General features: G+C 35.2%; 1 protein-coding gene across 1 annotated transcript; it reads left to right on the forward strand.

The window, feature by feature from the left end:
- The first annotated feature begins 954 nt into the window (after window positions 1-954).
- LOC106117071 (potassium voltage-gated channel subfamily H member 6) lies at window positions 955-16,529 on the forward strand. The gene is made up of 17 exons (XM_013311143.1): window positions 955-1,176; window positions 4,475-4,561; window positions 7,440-7,587; window positions 7,766-7,947; window positions 10,476-10,630; window positions 10,928-11,041; window positions 11,448-11,569; window positions 11,845-11,963; window positions 12,067-12,257; window positions 12,662-12,804; window positions 12,908-13,101; window positions 13,363-13,488; window positions 13,764-13,908; window positions 14,851-14,928; window positions 15,450-15,850; window positions 15,985-16,233; window positions 16,356-16,529. The coding sequence occupies exons 1-17, from the start codon at window positions 955-957 to the stop codon at window positions 16,527-16,529; spliced, it is 2,850 nt and encodes a 949-aa protein (XP_013166597.1).
- Window positions 16,530-19,773: the final 3,244 nt, after the last annotated feature.

Raw genomic sequence — 19,773 nt, forward strand, 5'->3', positions numbered from 1 at the left:
AAGTTATCAATACGATTGATATTTAAAGAAATGTTAATGAAATACGTTAACTTAATGCGTATTAAAAATTAAACGGAATTTAAAAGAATTTTGCCTCTGACTGATAATACCTCGGAATGTTTTATTGTTTACTCTCCTTCCGCAAGAGGATCATGTTGTTTACAGTCAACTTGGAGCGCAGCACTTTCTGCTTTACCTTTTTTGAAACATAATCTGATAAAGTAGGACGGGCGGAGTTATTTGATCTCCATTATATTCCTTGCGTGCCTTCTTTTCTATTTTATGTCAACAAAATAATATATTCATACCTTGAACATTGCATTTGCCCGTTATCTTTACTATCCTTTCGTATAAATACGTTATGTGAAATTGTATTATACATAGCACGTTTACTGAAGCACTTACTTAAAAAGGAAGTAAAATTAAAAAAGGAAAAACTGTGGCTCCGGAAACATACATAAGTACAGAGGCAAATGAAAATGAAAGAAGCAGCCGTAGCGATACGTTGCCGCCGCCGCTCAACTACACCGTGCCCTAGTTCTTACTATTTAGAACCACAGCGCAAAAGCTGCGCTCACGTCCCATTGACCTTTTTAAATCTTTCGTTTCTTAGGCAATCCAAAGCTATAGGAGTAAATTGTCCGTGTATCCCGAACTCGCTATGTATATCATGTTTTTATTTTACCTAAAACCATACCATAGTAAACATATCGTGTATGTATCGCATTGAAATATATCGATACATAACAAGTAAATTAACGTGATACGAAATCGGAATCAGAACCATCGGCGGGGATAAAGCGAGCATCTATGCAAAACACGGCAATCGCACTGCTGGAGACGGCGTCGGCGTACGAGAGGGCCGTGCTGGAATGTGAGCACCTCGCCGCCTCCGAGCACGGCGGCTTCCGGTGAGAGCGCTGGCGCGGCGGCGACGGCGACGGCGTCGGCGACATGGCGGAGCGCGCGCCCCCCGACGTACCGCTGATCGTGACGCCGCCGGGCGCAGGGGTTGCGCCGCGGGGGGCGCGCGGCTCGCGTGACGATCCGCCCTCCACCTGGCGCTCCTCAGTGCGCGTCCGCGACACCGGCTTCCGCGGCTCCCGCAAGAGCGTCGTTCGCCTCGAACCGCCGTGTAATGGCCTCAACGGATTGCCCACCATCATCGGCAAGGAGGTAATGCTCGTTCAGTGGCTGATTGTTTCAAATAACCATATGTTGCAACGGGAGCATATTGACGATAAGAAATTATGATACCTAACATGTTTTTTGTGTGTTTCCTACGGTTCATTTATGTTTAAATGGCTTTCATTGCAACTAAAATATATTTGTAAGAAATAAATAATTAAATATTCACAATAGTACCAAAATAAAATGTATTCGTTTTTGTATTTAATCAAATTTGGTTTTGGTATGAAGAATAATGAGTTTAGGTAATGATCGTCTGTATTCTGATAGTGATAACAATTTTTGGCGATAACATTGCGACTGTAAGCTAACTTTAATAAGTGACACAATGTTGGGTGGTTGTGAGGCGTGAGTGACATGTTCTAATTACCCTGTATATCTAATCACTACTATCTAGACTACTATGATAAATTTCTGTAAGAATATCGATTATAAATTGGTTACAAAGTACATCGTAATTTGATAACTAGACTTCTATACATATTTCATTACATATTATAGTAACTGTTTGCATTTAAAAGGAATAAAGCTAATATTATTTCATTCTACTTCCTTGTTGATAAAAACATACGGATTTTTTTCGTCATCATGCTGTTAGACAACTGAGTAACAAAATATTTAAAAGCTGAATAACGGGTGTTACCAAGTGCCGTTAGGCCTAGCAAGATATTGTGGCTCGTCCAGAAAAACAAATTCTCCTGTATAAGACACTACTTAAATCAATATTAACTTATAGTTCGGAATATTGGGTTTTGAACAAAATAGACGATAAATAATTGTTGGTGTTAAACCATAGGATATTTTAGGGCCTTGTAAAGCTTTACTTACGAGCTGTAACAAATCTATAATGAGTCAAATGTCATCAAGGTCATCAAAATTGGTCCTCTATGCAGGACAGAACGTGTAGCGAGAATGACAACGTAACTTTTTTATAAAATTTGCGTATTATTATCGAATATTATCAGTAATTTTATGAAAATATTTAATAAATACATATAACATGATATCATCGATGACGATGGACATTTTTAATTCTAATTGAAAATATTATTTGTGGTACAGAATTGCCTCATAATATTGTTTACATAGATGACACTAAGAAAATGTATGCAACAGCTGCGATATAAATGCAATATAAGTATATCTTATATGTTTATTTATTGTAAATAAGACACGATTTTCGTAATTTTATATGTAAACTTAAGTTTTCCACTAATTATGCTGTTCGCATATACAAAGTTGCAAGCTAACTGACGAGCAGAGGAAAATTGTGAAATATTTCACAATGATTCTATTTTCCGTGTGTACCGACATTTCTATTAGAAAATTTAACTTTGGTATAGTTTGTAATTATAGTTTGCATGAACTGTTATTGATTTATGTGCCAGCAATAAGGCCGCTGATGCCAATAACGACAACCTAAATCTGAACTATGACCTAAACTTTGACATTAAACTAGTAAACCTTATACTTATACTTAATAACTTTTATAATGCGACTACGTCCGCGCGGATTAAAAAAAAAAGTAGTCTATGTGTTCTTCCATGGTGTCTGATAAATTTCAACGATATCCAACCTGTCGCTTTGAAGATATGTTCTAACAAAAATCCATCCATCCATCCCCCCATCTAAATTATCGCCTTTGTAACATTGGTAAGCGTAAGATTACACACACAGAATAACTCTACATTGATAATATAATGATTTTGTTTGTTAATTCTAGTAAAATAATACACTTTTTAAAAGATAATTTGAAAAATTGTTGTATTACACTCGAAAAGGCAATCTGAGCTACAACAAAATATTGTATATTTTTCTCATCCAGATAAGCATGACTGTATCATATGTACAAAATCTGGATATGCGAGAGTCTAAGGGACCGCGATATATTTCTCGCTTATAGAGGTTTCTCGCTAATCCAGGTGTTTGTACTGCTTTAGATGCACGCTGATATGTTTTCATCTACCTATTATATATAGATCTGTACAAACTTCTCCTTGTAACATAGTGTTTTATAAGCATATTACTTTCTTCTTATTGCCTAATTATCCAGTATTTACATAAAAGTAATAAAACTTTATATGTAATAGAGAGATTCCAGTGTTTTCCTGTTTACTAACAATACTACCATTTCTGTTATTCTCTTTAAAAAATAGAGATAACAATAAGTTCTTATAAAATTATACGTAAGTTGTAAACATTATAGACCGGTGAAGAATTTCAATTTAACTACTACTACCCACAACAAAATAAGAGACACACAATTCAACCTATTGTTTGGACCATAGACAAATACCAAACGTCAAGTGCCACTAGAGCGGTCGCCGAAAATGGAGAACGTAAAGAGTTCATTAATTCGACTATCGTTTAAGTCACGCAAGAGCTCTCCAACACTAGCAGAGTACTGTTCCAGATGATGCTTAACAGCATACATTAAAGCTAAGTGGGTTGAACTTAACAATAACCGGAATAAAATTATGAAAATAAGAAAACTACTGAACGACACCTTCGTAACATACTTAATTGTTGTTCATTGTTTTTGTTAGTTAAAACATTAGTGCATTTAATTTTCGACTTTTTAGTATTTTTGCATGAAAATTTAACAAAATAACTAAATATAATGTTATTTGCATGTTTATTATGAAGTAGATTAAAGAAATAATAATTCCTCCAGTTTTAATTATTATCGTAAAATAAAAAATCTTATCGGCTACATGAATAGTTTTTAGGGAACGAGGTTAAAGTTAATTTATGATATAGTAAACTAATTAGATAAAACTTGGAAAAGAAAAGTTATTTAAATAAAATTATCAGCTAATTTCCATTAATAATTTAATCAATATAATTGACACAAAAACAATTTTAGTTATAAACACATTGCAATGCATGTAAATGCTATTCGAAAGTTAATAAATAATGTTGTAAAATTACTTTTTATATTAATACCTGCATAACATTATTTCCGTCTCAATAATAACAATTAGGTTATTAGAGTAAAAATCACACCAAGAGCATTTTTAAGAATGAAAATATGACTTGGCAGCGCGCTTATAAGTGCAAGATGAGTTGTATAGTTTCAAGCAGATTCCCAAATTTTGGTAATTTCGGTGAAGCCGTTTCTGCTTTTATCTTCAACTTGTGAACCCCTTTACTTATCCGCTGTCGTGTGGCTCCGCCGGTCTTCTGTGTAGACCATGGGGTACATATGGACCATGGTGACATTAATGGAATGAACCTAAAATTAGAGAAAGAGATAATCTAATGTGTTTGTTTTATTTGTCTACAGGTACTATCACTCGGCGCGACAAGCGGGCCCAAGGGGACCACGCAACCATCACATCCCTGGACTATCCTCCACCATTCTCCTTACAAGGTAAGCATAGGAAAACTGACATAAAGAAGTTACTTATATGATGTGTGAAATACGTTTTTTAATCTTGGAAAGGACCTAACTTTTCCATCGACACCAATACAATCTAATTCAAGTCTTACTTTCATTTCCACATTTTTTATGAAAGGATAGGAAGTGAAGTCACGACGAAGGAGAAAATTAATAAGACATATCTTTGTTATTATATTTGTCTTTTGGTAGGCAACACATCTTTAACTTCATGTTACTTACCTTTAGGTAGTAGTCATTTATCGAATCACCAGCATGCTCGATAGTATTGCATAACATCGCATTATATAACGAGTCAACCAATATGAACATAAGTAAAAATTCGAATATTCCTATCTGAACTACCTAGAATAAAATTTAATCCATTCAAGGTTACTTGAACACGTTTATTGGTGTGGCGCATTGTGTCGAGTTTTCAATTATAGTTTTTATATACATGATTTTAAAGAAATTCTTTGGGACTCTGTCATAGATGTCGCGTGCGATAAAATTATGATTAAAATATTTAGATGATAAGAAAACTGTTGAGTAATGGACTGATCGTATAGTTACTAGTTCTTTATGATAAGAAAAAAATTACGTCCAAATTGTTCAAACGTAATCTAATTTAAGTCTCCATGACATCATGTGTAAGTTTCATAAACCGTTTATTTCATGTTCATACTCTCTAATGTTTATCACTAAATTTTGTTCAACAATACAATACAATATTTATTGATAATGTTTAAATTACAGGTCAAAGAGCGATTTACAAAAAAAAAAAACAATTTTACTGAAAAAATTCTTCGTACGAATACAAAGCCCTCTCGACAAGCACTGATTTCAATCTATTTTTGAACATTGATATATAAAAGTTCACTGTACTCAAGAAATTATTGGAAGTTTCATATTGTGAAAATAATTCTAACGTTTTCAAATAAACGCTATCCGTTTATAGTAAAGAGAAGAAAACGCAAACGATATCGAACGACATATGAAAGATAATTTAAGGGATTTTATTACTAGATTATTATGTCGTTTAACTGTCTTGGCAAGAACAAAGCGTGTGATCATAAGTCTTAATAATATAAAATACCAATCCACATTGTAAAAATAAAATTAAGTATAAAAACATTAAATTAAAGTGTCCTTGAATAAATAATCATACATTATTTCTCATCTTTTATGTAAACGTAATTTATTAAAATTGCATATATATATAAATACTTTTATAACGATTGCAAGTATAACGTTTGTCTTATTTTCCTTAATTTTTATACATCTTATGTATATTAAAAAAATCATTAATTATTTATATCATATATGCAGGTTAATGAAGATTACTTTTTTATAAGTTGCCTCATTCCCTTGAGCACGAATTATACCGTAATTAAGTTTTACGAAGAAGTGTGTAACGCTGTAGTTACACACATCCAGGTATATGAGTACACAGTTTAAGGGTCGTTTGATTAAAGTGTGAAAACATAAACAAATGAGGTTGCATTCGCATTTATAAAATTGGTAATAGCCGTTAGTTGATGCATAGAAAAATATTCTTTATCAAAACACAATTAATGAAACATTAGTATGGTTTCATGCTTTTTCACTATTAGAAATCTGTATTCCAAATGCACCAAAAACAAACTTGCAGCAGAAATTCTCCAGTTCTGACTCTTGTGTCGTGATATGTAGCTTTATCTATATGAGTACAGCCTTCTTGTTTTTCACAAATAGACACTTTAAAAGAACGCCCTGGGAATACTTCAAAAGCTCTAAAGCCACAAGGAAAGCCGTAGTCTCTGCTTACTCACGTGACATACTTTAAGTAAAAGGAACAAGGCTTTGTACGATTTTTCGGCTTATTTTTTGTCGTTATCTCAAAAACGATTGAATACAAAAAATAATCACATAAATTATTGCATTCAAAGCAATCCGATCCAATAGAAAATATATGCATGATGTTTCTCGTGTTTTCATTTTTTTTTATGCGGCCTCTGGTATTGCGGATATCAATGGGCGTCGATGATCACGGTGTACCCCGCTGCTCGTCGGTACCCTTCTTTTATAAAAAAATGGTTTTTGGAATGATAATTCACTGTAGTTACCTTCCAACACATTTTTATAATAATAGTCTTCAGATCGATCTATGCAAAGTAATAAGATGAAATTCTGTATCGTTTTTGTCAAAATTTAGTAAGTTCATGAGAAATTTATTTGTTTTCAAGCTTAACTTTAGCTTGAAAAACATACGCTAAGCTTTTAGCAAGCAGCAAAAAGGACCAGACTAAGTCTTATGTGTCGTTCCCACCAAGGGGACTCGAACCTGTCCTAATTTGGAAGAGGGAATCTTATGTTTGGCAAAGAAATCTCGAAAAACGTGTTTTTTCACTGTATCACAAGGTTATTTTAAATGACCCATGCTCAAAACGATGCGGCTAAAATGCTAAAGTAAGGCAAACTTAACGTAACGACCTTATTTTCTGAGCACGCAATGAAAGCGGCAACTGCCCACATGCTATTAAGTCAGTAATTAAAACTACCTCGGGTGCTATATATCTTAGAGCAGAGAACTCGACTAAATTGGAATTTATATACAGGTTGTCCCAGTTCAATGTGATTATTAAAATTGTGATGTAAAATTGTACGTTTTTTCTTTTACCAGGCATAGTGCTTCATTAAAAACTCCGTGCTATTTTTACACTTTGCTAATTTGCTTCCCTGTTAATTTTACCAATGTAGTACACCATATTTCTAAAAAGTTATCTTTTCAGAATATATATCTCCTATATTTAAGGTATTAAGCATTTAAGGGTTTATTGGTAAGATAATAATTATATCCATTACATATTTGTTTTTCTTTTTTCCATTTCAGGCCGCTTGGGATTGGTTGATTCTTATCCTTGTGATCTATACTGCAATATTCACGCCGTACGTGGCCGCCTTCCAGCTGAACGAGCCGGATTTTGACAAAAGATCGCGCAGCTTCGGCGAAGATCCAATTGTCGTTATTGATATGATAGGTAACTTTGATTTTTTAACTAATACTTATTGTGTTCTTGTTAACCTTTGTAAAATTAAAGCATGTTTCAGTATCACGTAATTACTATAACTAGCAGATATTTGACTTGTAATATGATTTAGAATGTTAGATACCTCATCTAAATGAGTCGATTAAACTAGATAACATTTTTATTACAGTTGATGTGACCTTCATAATTGACATCCTTATAAACTTCCGAACGACGTATGTGAACGCGGCTGACGAAGTTGAATCTGATCCGGCGAAGATCGCGATGCACTACCTGCGCGGCTGGTTTATCATCGACCTGGTGGCGGCCATCCCTTTCGACCTTCTCCTCTTCGGAACCAACACCGATGAAGTGAGCTGCTTTTACAACGCGACTACACTCTCATATGGCATAACCACACCCACACGTATAAATAACATTAGATCTAGATAACAACAAAAAACAAATGCCTGAGATTTAGTGGATTATAGAAACCAGATGGTCAATTGTCCGAAATTAAAAAAAAATATCTTGTTAAACAAACCGACTTTGTTTTACATATGAAAAGCTGTATCCACATTAAAATCAGTGACGTAGCTCGTCACATTACATTTGCGGCTGAAAATAGGTCATTTGGAACAGAAAGTAGGTCAATTTATACCCTCAGTAATCATTCCAATAGTGAGCTAACATAAGCAAGCCTCATCATTACAGTTATTATTAATAAAAGCGTTTATCAACATCGACTTTTCGGACAAATGAAGTTCTGGATATTGTTAGACATTTCACGTACAGTAGCGGAATGGATGCATTTAATGCAATGGACACTGTTCAATTCTATGCCACAAATTCAAAGACAGATAATATGCCGATCACGAATACGCCCCATCTCTTAAATTGGCTTTTTTATTTTCTGTCGTTAAGAAGTAACATATATAGTCACTTCTCGAAGTAAACCTGTTAATTATAATAATTTTTTATTCAATATGAAAATCGATAAATTAAAATAAATTATAATTAGGTTGTTTAATGTTACTTTATGCGAAGTTATTACTATAATTTTTCATGATTTATTTTTGTAATACCTTGACATAGTATAAAGAAAGAACCCAAGGTGGGTGCATACGAGTACTGAATCTGTAATTCCATTTCTTGTTACAGCAGGGGCTGGAAAGTGATGAGGTATAACATCTTTGTGAACTATTTTTTGTTGCTGCCACTATATTTTTATTGATCTTTAGTTAATTTTATTTTTATATATTTTAATTCGTTGATTTCCACTAGCTGTAAATCCACTAAGCGATTGCATAATGGAAGAGTTGGACGCTTCCCCTGAGCAAAAATATAAATTTGAAATAACACCGCGGCAGAAATAATGAAACGCTCACTCGCTGCAACCACGAGCTTAGCTACAAACATTTCTATTGGTTTGTCCGATCATCACTATTATATCTATCCCGTGATTACTTCTTTTACAAGCAAACAAAACATACTTATAAACTAATCTCAGAATTAAAGTAAAACGACGAGAATTAAAATAAACTATCGTTTTTAAAATTATTATTGTTGGAAATGTTCAAAACTCTTTTAGAACATTTTAGAAGTTTGAGGTTAGGAATAGCATATCTATGCAGTAGTACAAGACGAAGTAGATGTTATATTTAAAGATGGTTTTGGTAGCCTATATTAGGTTGATTCTGTCGTAATCATTGGGTTCATGATCATAAGCTTGTTATAGTTTGAGTGCAGAATCACGGGCACAGAGCTTCGTAAATGATACGCTCACACTTACCAGACTGAATCTTGTACAAAACAATGAAATGCCTTTCACAACATTTAATAGCACGAATAAACAATGAATATAATTATGGCACCCACCTTACATCAGAGAATATGATTTCATACATGTGTCCATTTGTCATAATCGTTTTACGATGACTCCTGTTAATCCATTATTTTCTTTGTCTTACACGGATATTTTTATTTGTTTTAAATTGTTTAGTTTTATTTTATGAGTTTTCTTTTTTATTTTATAAATTCAGTCAATTTAAATTTTAAATATAGCTACTTCATGCATACGAACTATAAAATATTATTCGTAACACAGTTTTTTGCAATTGGATTTTTTATACACTAAATATTCATAAATAAATTGTCAGTGATGTCCTCGTAACAATCTTTAATTTTATTAAGTACGATATTGTAATTTAAAAATTTTGTTTTTACAAGCTCTTTTTCTCTTGAAGCTGTATTTATGTTCATAAAACATATTTTTATATTAATTTCATGTGGCTAACATGTTTATGTAATTTAATTGTTATGTAATAAATGTTGTTAAACATTCGTTGAATTAAATCAATGTTCAAAGTCCACAATTTCCATCAAAAAGGAAAATATAGTCCGAATAGTCAAGCAAATAAAGTAGCAATATTTCTAACACGTTACTATTGCATAAATTAACATAATCGTTTAAATTATTATTATTTCGATTAAGTGTAAATTCGTATTAACCTAGTTTTTATTCAGTTAGAAAAGTATTGTAGGAAAGAACTTTATACGGATTCGTTACAAAAGAATTTAAATAGCTTAAAAAAATTAAAGTTGAAATTTACTTTTGATTAGTACATTAGTTGAATTATTCCATGCACCGCAAAATATAACGATGCTACAACCATAGTAAGAGATGATCGCTTACCGCAAAATTTACCTCAGTTTGGCTGAGTACAAGAATTGCATAGTAAATAAACTAGTGGAGTTTGCTTTGTTAGCGTGGTTCGCTGCGAGGCCTCATTAATGCTATATCATAAGCGAACATTCATTCAAAGCTTAAGTTCGATGCGCATAGAGCAGAGTAGTGAGCGGGTAGCGAGCACGCGTCTGAGCTGGCCCTCTGTTCGCAGACGACGACTCTCATCGGTCTACTGAAGACAGCGCGTCTCCTCCGGCTCGTGCGCGTCGCGCGCAAAATCGACCGGTACTCTGAATATGGCACTGCCGTCCTACTCCTCCTTATGGCTACATTCGTCCTTTTTGCCCATTGGCTTGCGTGTATTTGGTAAGTTTATTAATTTCCAAATAAACATAATCATTTCAAGGAAATTATAAAACAACCTTATAATCATTTGATCTCTACATTCATTCAACGTAGGTACATGTTGTAAACAATCCCATTTAATTAAATTCGCAACATAATGTTGAAAATATTGGGGATTCTGTTATTTTGATGATCCTCCCTCTCTCTTATTCCAGTAATTTTCATTTATGGGAACATACTTTTAATCATTCCACATGCTGGCAGTTATTATTTGTGTCCTTTCTCTATCGTTAATATTAATTGTAATGTATTCATTAGGTACGCAATTGGAAATTGGGAGAGACCTCAACTACAAGCTCCTATTGGCTGGTTGGATGCTCTTGCTAACGATGTGCAAGCTACTTACGATAATTCTACTGGCCCATCTATGAGGTAGGAGTGATAACTCATTAGTATTATACCAAACGCCTAACAATACATTCATTTCTAGTTAGTCTGTTATACTATTCGCAATAACCCTTAGTTTAATGTCATGAATCTAGAATTTATCAACAATAACTTAGTATTAATATTCCTATTCTTTTGTTTAGGCTAACAAATGCGCTATTAGAATTTCAGATTAAATATCCTTTAGTTATATTAACATTTAAAGTAAAATATAGAATATAAAAATAGCATTATCTATAAAGTTTTGATAATTAAAATATTTTTTGATCTATTTTATATCTAGTGGGTCAAGATTTTAATTCTTTTTCTCATATTCTCATTTGAGCACTTCATAGATGAACGTTTGAAGTTCGTTTAGAGATCGTTAAGGTTAACATACTTTTAATTTCAGGTCACGTTACATCACAGCTCTATATTTTACTTGCACCTCTCTAACCAGTGTGGGTTTTGGTAACGTGGCGCCTAACACAGATATGGAAAAAGGATTTACAATATTTGTCATGCTTCTTGGATGTTAGTATCACAAGTACTAAATGCTTTTAATATTAGTTGATTTTAACTTTTAGCTAATATAGTTTAAAATTAAATATTTGCTTAACACCAGCTATTCACCTCCATGTAATTTAATATTTTTCACACGTAATATTTTAACGGGATATTAGCGCTTAAAAGTCGATGTTTAACTTTAGATGAAATTTAATTTGTTCTAGCTGCATATTGTAATTTTATATTTTAGAAAATGAATTTTGAAATTGATTAAAAATCCAAATTGAAATTTCTCTTCGCAGCTCTAATGTACGCGAGTATTTTCGGTAACGTATCAGCAATAATACAACGTCTTTATTCCGGCACCGCGAGATATCACACGCAGATCTTGAGAGTGCGGGAGTTCATTAGATTTCATCAGGTAAATAATAATAAACGAATAATAAACGGTAATAATTATAAACGAATTTTAACACATTTTATACATTAACACCAGACTTAAATAATTTGTTCTTTGTACAAAGATTGCGAATCCATTACGGCAAAGACTTGAGGAATATTTCCAACATGCATGGAGTTATACGAACGGCATTGATACTTCGAGTGTGCTGAAAGGTTTTCCCGAGTGCCTCCAAGCTGACATCTGTCTACATTTGAATCGTAACCTCTTAGCTAATTGTGCTGCTTTCGAAGGAGCAAGTCCAGGATGTTTAAGGTATCATTTCAATTTTTAGTACTCATTTTTAATGAAACTTTGTAATTTAAAACAAAAACTTTTCTCGCGTATAGTTCTAACTTACAACAAAATTCATACACTTCGTATGAGAGTATGAAGTCCTTATTTGAGTTGACTTAGAGTTTCAATACAATTATCTTTTGTTACTGTTAGGAAGAAAATCCGACACTGTGCCGGTTTACTAGTACAACACTAGCCTTACTAAAATGTCGACGTTTATGTCCCATCACTAATCATTCTGACACTCGACTTAGTAACAAAAGCACGTCATTCACGCCAAATAATTCTTACTAATAATGTCTAAAAGTACTTACCTAGAAAACGCAATTGATTTCAGAAACGTGTATTATGATTTATTGTATTTAATACTGTCTCATTTGCAGAGCGCTGTCGTTAAGATTTAAAACTACCCACGCGCCGCCTGGGGAGACTTTAGTTCACCGTGGAGATGTGCTTACTTCGCTTTATTTCATCTCTCGGGGATCAATAGAAATTTTAAAGGACGATATTGTAATGGCTATTTTAGGTAAGAGAAAGTCCAATTATGTATAATTTTAAGAAGTAAAATTAGAAGATAAGACTAAAGCAATTAAGTTCTGTAAACTATGATTTCATTTTGCTTGCTACAGGTAAAGATGATATATTCGGCGAAAACCCGTGCATTTATTCGAGCGTTGGGCGAAGCAACTGCCGCGTCCGCGCGCTAACCTACTGCGACTTGCACCGTGTGCACCGTGACGACCTGCTCGACGTGCTCGACATGTACCCCGAGTTCCGCTCCACATTCGTCAACAATCTGGAGATCACCTACAACATGCGAGACGTTAGTTAAAAGCTATGTGCCACTCGACCATAGGGCGCAGCATCATAATTTATCTCTGCTGTCATAATAATTTGAACTTATTCTAAAATATAAAATATTAGAGTTTCATTATATGGATCAAATTTAAAATGTTAAATGTCTATTATAAAGTTCAGGGTAATGAGCTTGACTCTGTGTGATGACTTTTTGTTAGAATTTTTTTGATGATCAGGAAAGAAGTCAATATGTAGAAATAAAAAGTTGAGTTGTTTGATCTCATAGGAGGAGCTGGGCGGTATTGAGACACGGCGGCGCATGCGCTACGAGCACCCGTACGACGCGCGATTGCTACGGGAAGCATACGCGCGCAATACACGCCGCCCGCACACCGAGACGTTTGCCGACAAGGTGCGTGTGTACTTTAAAAGCATACCAAACTTTAATTACCCTCTTTTGTAGTTGTATTTATCGCCGTAGTTATTAATTATGACTTTGCCACATTTATTTTATTTAAATCAATTAGTTACCTTCGGCATTTTCGGCCACACCACACTCAAGGGGACTTCTTTTGAAAAACGAACTCTCTTTTAAGTGAATGGCTCTGCAATTTGAATTGTAGTTTCTTATTTGAATCTTATAATTTAACGCCACAATATAAAAGAGTTTTTTTTACTATTGTGTAGGATTCACAATGTAGCGATGAAGACACGGAGTCGCCCGCCAGTCGAGGCATTTTAGAATTTTCTGCGGACAAGGCAGGGCAGGACGTCACGCCTCTAAACTTTAACTTCAGCAAGCAACGCTCTACTACCCTCAATTCTATAACAGGTAAGATAGACATAAATACTGATAGCGAATGAAAACTAAACACAATTTTTTTATTTTATTTTTTACTAATTACCAAGCGCTTCATTGATGCATTAATTAGAAAATGAGCAAATTTATTATTTGCTAGTGAGTACCTATTAAATATTTAAACTGATGCAAAACTCAAAATAAAATGGAAGATTCTTTCGATTTTATTTTCTTTATTTATATTAGTGGTAAGCGTCAAGTGGTGCTTGGTATATATCAAATATAAATTCATAGAGTAGGTAGATGCACATTTAACTTCAACGGATAATGTGCAAAAACCCTTTTTTAAATAAGTCCCTACCCTGAAAAACTAAATTGAAACACAACTCTATTTTAGATATATCAAAACGTATGCAGTAGGTATCCTAACCAAATTTAATAAGGTAGATAAAAACAACTTTGTGTAAATGATCCATTTTGAAAAGACATAAATTTAGACCCATTTGCATACTTCCCTTTTTAATACATTTCTTTTAGTATTTTTAGGGGTATTAATGAGATTTTTTACTTATTTACAAAATAACAGACGTAAAAATAAGAGCTTCTTTTGAATGTATTATAAAATTATCATTGGTTTATAAAACATAGGCTGACGACGAGAACTAGATACGGTCAAATTTGTTCGTATAAGAGTATCAAAAAGCTTATGACAAAATGTAAATATTGTAAAGGCTACTAGGAAGCTTTTGTTTACACGTTACACGACCGATCTCATTACGGATGCCAGCATGTGTAAGCTTGAATTTGTCCCTGATTTTGTTAAATTTATCCTTTCCGGCTGACGCTGGCGAGTGCGTTGTGTATTGAAGGAAACTTGATCACGTTATGGAATTAGCCAATTAAAATGTATATAAACATAACTCGCTCCGCCATTGCGCGCCGGCGTACCGCTCTGAGCGCGGCCCTTGTGTGCAGGCATGCTAGCGCAACTTAAAAGGAGCTTCCCAGACCTCTACCACCATAAAACGCATCAGCCGCTACACAACAAATACTGTAAGTATTCATTTTTATATTAGTGCATGTTTATGATATTAAAAGATTTATGGATACTTTATTTTGTATTAAAAACAGTGTTTACATATTTTAAAATACATGGTGCCTAGAGCCGTCTTATGATAGCTTTGTGTTTTATTTGAGATCTTATAAGTTCAGAGCAGTTAAGATAGCTAGCAAACAGCAGTACTTTAGGAGGAAGCGCGAATTTGGAAAATGTAATTATTAAATATATAATTTAATGTATAGATGATTAACATGGGGTATTGTACATATCTATCTTATTGTTTTGTACATAAGCTTCTAACTGGTGGCGTTAGAAATATACTAAAATTCTAAGAAAATGAATCTTACATTTTTTTCCAAAGCGTACCACAAAAGTATAAACATTGTGGAACAGTATACAGATCTCTTCGCTCGCAATGATAATGTTTCAATTGATGATCTATTTTAAATCAATTAAGGTGGACAGAATAATTTGTCACAAGTGTTGTATTATCTTAATGTTGTACGAATTACAGCTCAATCCACCCCGCAAACGTACCGAGGGCGCGCGAGCGTGCGGCGGCAGTCGTCGGTGGGTCCGCTGAACGATACCTCGCCGCTGACGGGTGCCGCGGCGGCTGAGGAGGCGGCGGTGAGCACGCCTGCCCACAGCGCCACGCTGCCCGTCTCCAGCCTTAGCACCAACCCCAGCTCGTACTATACCAACGCCTCGCCGAGCCCGCCCGCCGTGCCCCTCGCGCCCCCTGCCCCCGTCCACGTGTCCTGCGACGACATTCTTGCGCCCGCGCAGCAGGCCGTCGCGCGCACTCCTTCCTGCAGGTCGGCGCCGCACTCCGCTGTCAACCTTCAACAGGCCGGCCGACCCACAGCCCTTCCCTTCACTGCCGAAAGAGCGCAGAATACAGCCAATATGCAGGTTCATATTTTATAACAATGTTTCATTATTAACAAATATCTGTTTTAATAGACGTTATATCGTCAGCACTCACCATATCACGTCACGATATTTCTAAGAGTATACCAACGATCGATATTCGACGTAATTTCTAGGAGGTGATGTCGCCTCAGTATCAGAACGTGGGTTCGGCGGCGACGGCGGCGTCAGTGGCCACCGTGCTGACAAGACTGGAGGAGCTGAGTCGTCGTGTGGCGCTACTGGAAAGCGGGTTGACGGCCGACGTACGCCGCATTCTGCAGCTGCTACAATCGCGCGAGCCCCTCGCCACGCACAACTCGCAGCCTGCGCACACGCCCTCGCAACCTCTTCCCAAGGCATCGCTCTCGGTGCCTCACGGCGAGGTATGTGTGGACACACTTGATGTCTTGTGTAGAGACCAGATTTTTCAGTGTTACAGCCAAGCGCTATGTGCAGTGCAATTTGCTAATTTAGTTCAGTAGTATATATAAGTTTTTTACTTCAGAACCAATGGGAGTGGAATTGGAACGGAGAGCGCGAGCGCGAGCGGGAGCGGGCTGCGGGGCGGCACGGGCGCGGAGAGCGCGCGCCCGGCGTGCAGCGCTCGGCATCCGAGCCACACGCGCCCGTGCCGCCCGCCCTGCCGCCGCCACCGCACTCGCACTCCTTCTACAGGTAAACTCTACCGCACACCTCAGTAGTGGAACTAAACTGACCAACTATCCGCGGATTGTAGAGTTCCAACCAAATTTCAAATGTTGAAGACATTCTGAAGTTGGTTCGCGATTAACTCTATTCATATACTATCTAAACGTTATGAGAGTCTAAGGGTATTCTGTAAATATAGGTAGTGTGAGGCGGGCGAGACGAGCGCCCTCCGCTCCCGGCCCTCTACGCGCTCGCTCGCCGAGTCGGCCTCGTGCGGCTCGCTGACGTGCGGCCCGGCGGCGGACGGGCAGTGCACGCAGGGCTCGCGGGGCTCGCCGGACGCGCCTGACGCGCCGGAGCCGACAGCGGCCGCGGCGCCGCGCGCTCGCTTCCACTTTTGCCGGCGTATCGCGCGCCTCCCCCGCCCCGACGCGCGGACCTTCCTGTGACGTGGCCCGACCCGAATGGACCAATTTTATAATTCTATCGATGCCTAAATTAACACGTCCTCGCGATATTGCGAGCGAGCCGGCCTCTGCCGCTCGTGTCGAGTCCATTTGTTAAAACTTCATGATATCTTTGTGAGTATTACCGGAGGAATGTCCAGGATCGTCGAGTGGAGCGGAACGGATCGTAGTGGGCGTGAGTTACATGTTCTTCAGTAGAGGTCGGCTGTAAGTCGAGGAGAGTGGCTTGCCTTGCGACAGCCGACGGACACGTTGGGTGCTTTAATTTTTTCGTAGTGTACAGGTTCTCCAAAGAAGCTGTTTATACATTTTTATTAATAATTATAACTAATAATTTACGATATGCAATAGCACTTTTGATCTTTTCTATTTGTTTATTTCGATGCGACGGATTCGGATTCAAACTTGTTGTTGTGTGGAACGTGTAGACGACTTCGATCTCAGCTGTGCAGTATGAAGTTTATAAGACTGAGACACTACGTAATAACAGTGAACTTGTATTTCCAGAAGGGAGTAAACGAAAAACGCTTTCTACCCGTCCTCGCTCCTTGCCTTTACATTGTAGCTAGGTAATGTCTAACACAACTTGATCAAGTGTCTACTTGAGATGCTCCTTGTGGAAGTGCGTTTGTGACAATTCACTTGGCCCATTTATTATTAATATTAACCGGTAACTTCATCGCTACGATAATCATATCCATTTAAATTATTATAACTATAATAGTATCATTCATTACTTACTTTATTAATTTTTATTTACAGTATTTCTTCTTAAATTCTTTAAACTAATTACATTACGTACGTAACGTTCAAAATATGGCTCTTGTTATTTGAATACATTGTATTTAAAATTTTATCAATTTACATAAATACTTTATAAAGTTTTGCTAAAATGGTCGCTCAAAAAGATATCATTAACATTATGTTATATCGTATATCCTAATTATGAAATAAGGTGATTCGCCAATATCATTGTAAGCAATAATGAAACCTACCATATTATAAGAATCGAAATTGTGACTGTACATATTGCTATGACATCAATTTATAATAATGTAAATTTTCACACAGGTTACGCTTAACTTTGTCATAAATGAACACCAATACTTTGAATAATCAAGTCTTTGCTACATCCAATACGTTGGAATTTTGTGCTTCGCTGTGTTTAGTCCCTTTCTATATTACATTTTAGTTGATATATTTATCTTGAAACCTTGTTTATTAGGTTTATATACACGCAAAAATAATTTATAATTTTCAAAAAACTAAATAATAATTAATGCCGACATGAACTTACATTATATAATTAACTATGAATAACAAGATCGCTTTATATTTAAGATGGCTGTAATGAGATTTCTTAAAATAAATTTGGTTTTAAAGGAGCTTTATTGTGAGACGTAACGCTTTTAAGTACAAAACGGGAAAGTACCATGATTGTTTTTAGAATAATTTGTTAAAATCTCAAACATTTTTATAATACAAGGTGGTAAACGAACTGCCATAAAAATCACTAAAATAGCGAAGTGACCGCTGCCCATAGACATGCAATAAGTTGAAGGTTTAAAGAATCCTTAACAATCACACAATCTTTTAACAATACTTCATGTACTGTTTAAAATCCATCCATCAATCGAATCCATAAACGCAAAGAATTTACAGAGGTTAAATACCTACTTTATTATTGTTTTTATATGTTAATCAGTTTTACAATGTGCCTTTTAAGTCGCGATTTCAAATTATCGCAAATGTTACCTGTTTTATCAACACTGAACGAATGTAAGAAATAGTTATTCATTGACATAAAAATAAGGTCACAATGCCCACTTGCGTTATTTTGCCGCGCAGCAAATAAACGCAAATGGGCGTCTGCTGTCAGACGATTGTTAGATTCAGTTATGAATCATTTTCATTTCATTAAACGAGTAGTTAATAGGTTATTATAAATAGAAATAGGTTTGTAATTTGGTCAATTGCGAGTAGTGATTACTCCTATTCTGAAATCTCTAATATTTAAATGAAGTAACAAAAAGTTATTTGCTTTGCCGCAAGTTACTGTTATACTAAAGCTAAGCACATTAGTTATTTGCTTTCGTAGTTGTAGACTCTTGTAATCTTATATAATAAAATATAAATTTTACACATTTCATACATTTAGATCTATTTGTTCATATTCAAGACAATATAATCTTTTTTTTAATACTAGCTTACAATGAAAATAGAGGCTCGTAGTATTTATATAATTTTTAAAGTTAAATTCTGCACAATTTTTTTAAGTTAAATATTAGGATTTTTAATTACGACTTGTTGTATCTTAATTATTTTTTTATCTTCTTATACTTAATTATAAGAAATATTTTGTTTTAAATATTTATACGTTTAAGAAATATTTTTAAGTAAATATAAATAAGATTGGATTTGCATATTTTTACGTACGGATAATTGTAATGTTAATGATTTTTATTGTTGAATGCTATTTTATTTATTTTCTTTTACAGAAAAATTCATTAGCAATAGTTAACTTCTAATAAACATAATTCATATAATTCTGTTACTTCGTTCATTAATCTCTTAACATTTTGATATCAGAATTTTTTATAACTTAAACTACGAGCTAATTTGTTAAATGATTTTATTTATTACTTAATTATGTTAGTTTTAGTGTAATTTCATCTAATGGCAATACCAATAAGAATTTTACAAATGTTAATAATATTAAAGCTACGAAGCGCACAATCCAAAACCCATTTAGTCTTGGTGGCCATTAATCGATCTTGAACCATCTTTCCATAAAAAAATGTTTTAACT

The sequence above is a fragment of the Papilio xuthus genome, unplaced genomic scaffold (genome assembly GCF_000836235.2).
Source record: "Papilio xuthus unplaced genomic scaffold, Pxut_1.1 DF827680.1, whole genome shotgun sequence".
Taxonomy (NCBI): domain Eukaryota; kingdom Metazoa; phylum Arthropoda; class Insecta; order Lepidoptera; family Papilionidae; genus Papilio; species Papilio xuthus.

Coding starts and splice junctions, on each gene's coding strand:
- LOC106117071 (XM_013311143.1), top strand. CDS start 955: ATGGCGGAGCGCGCGCCCCCCGACGTACCGCTGATCGTGACGCCGCCG. Junction 11,964..12,066: donor AGTTCATTAGATTTCATCAG/GTAAATAATAAT, acceptor CTTTGTACAAAG/ATTGCGAATCCATTACGGCA. Junction 12,805..12,907: donor TATTGTAATGGCTATTTTAG/GTAAGAGAAAGT, acceptor TGCTTGCTACAG/GTAAAGATGATATATTCGGC.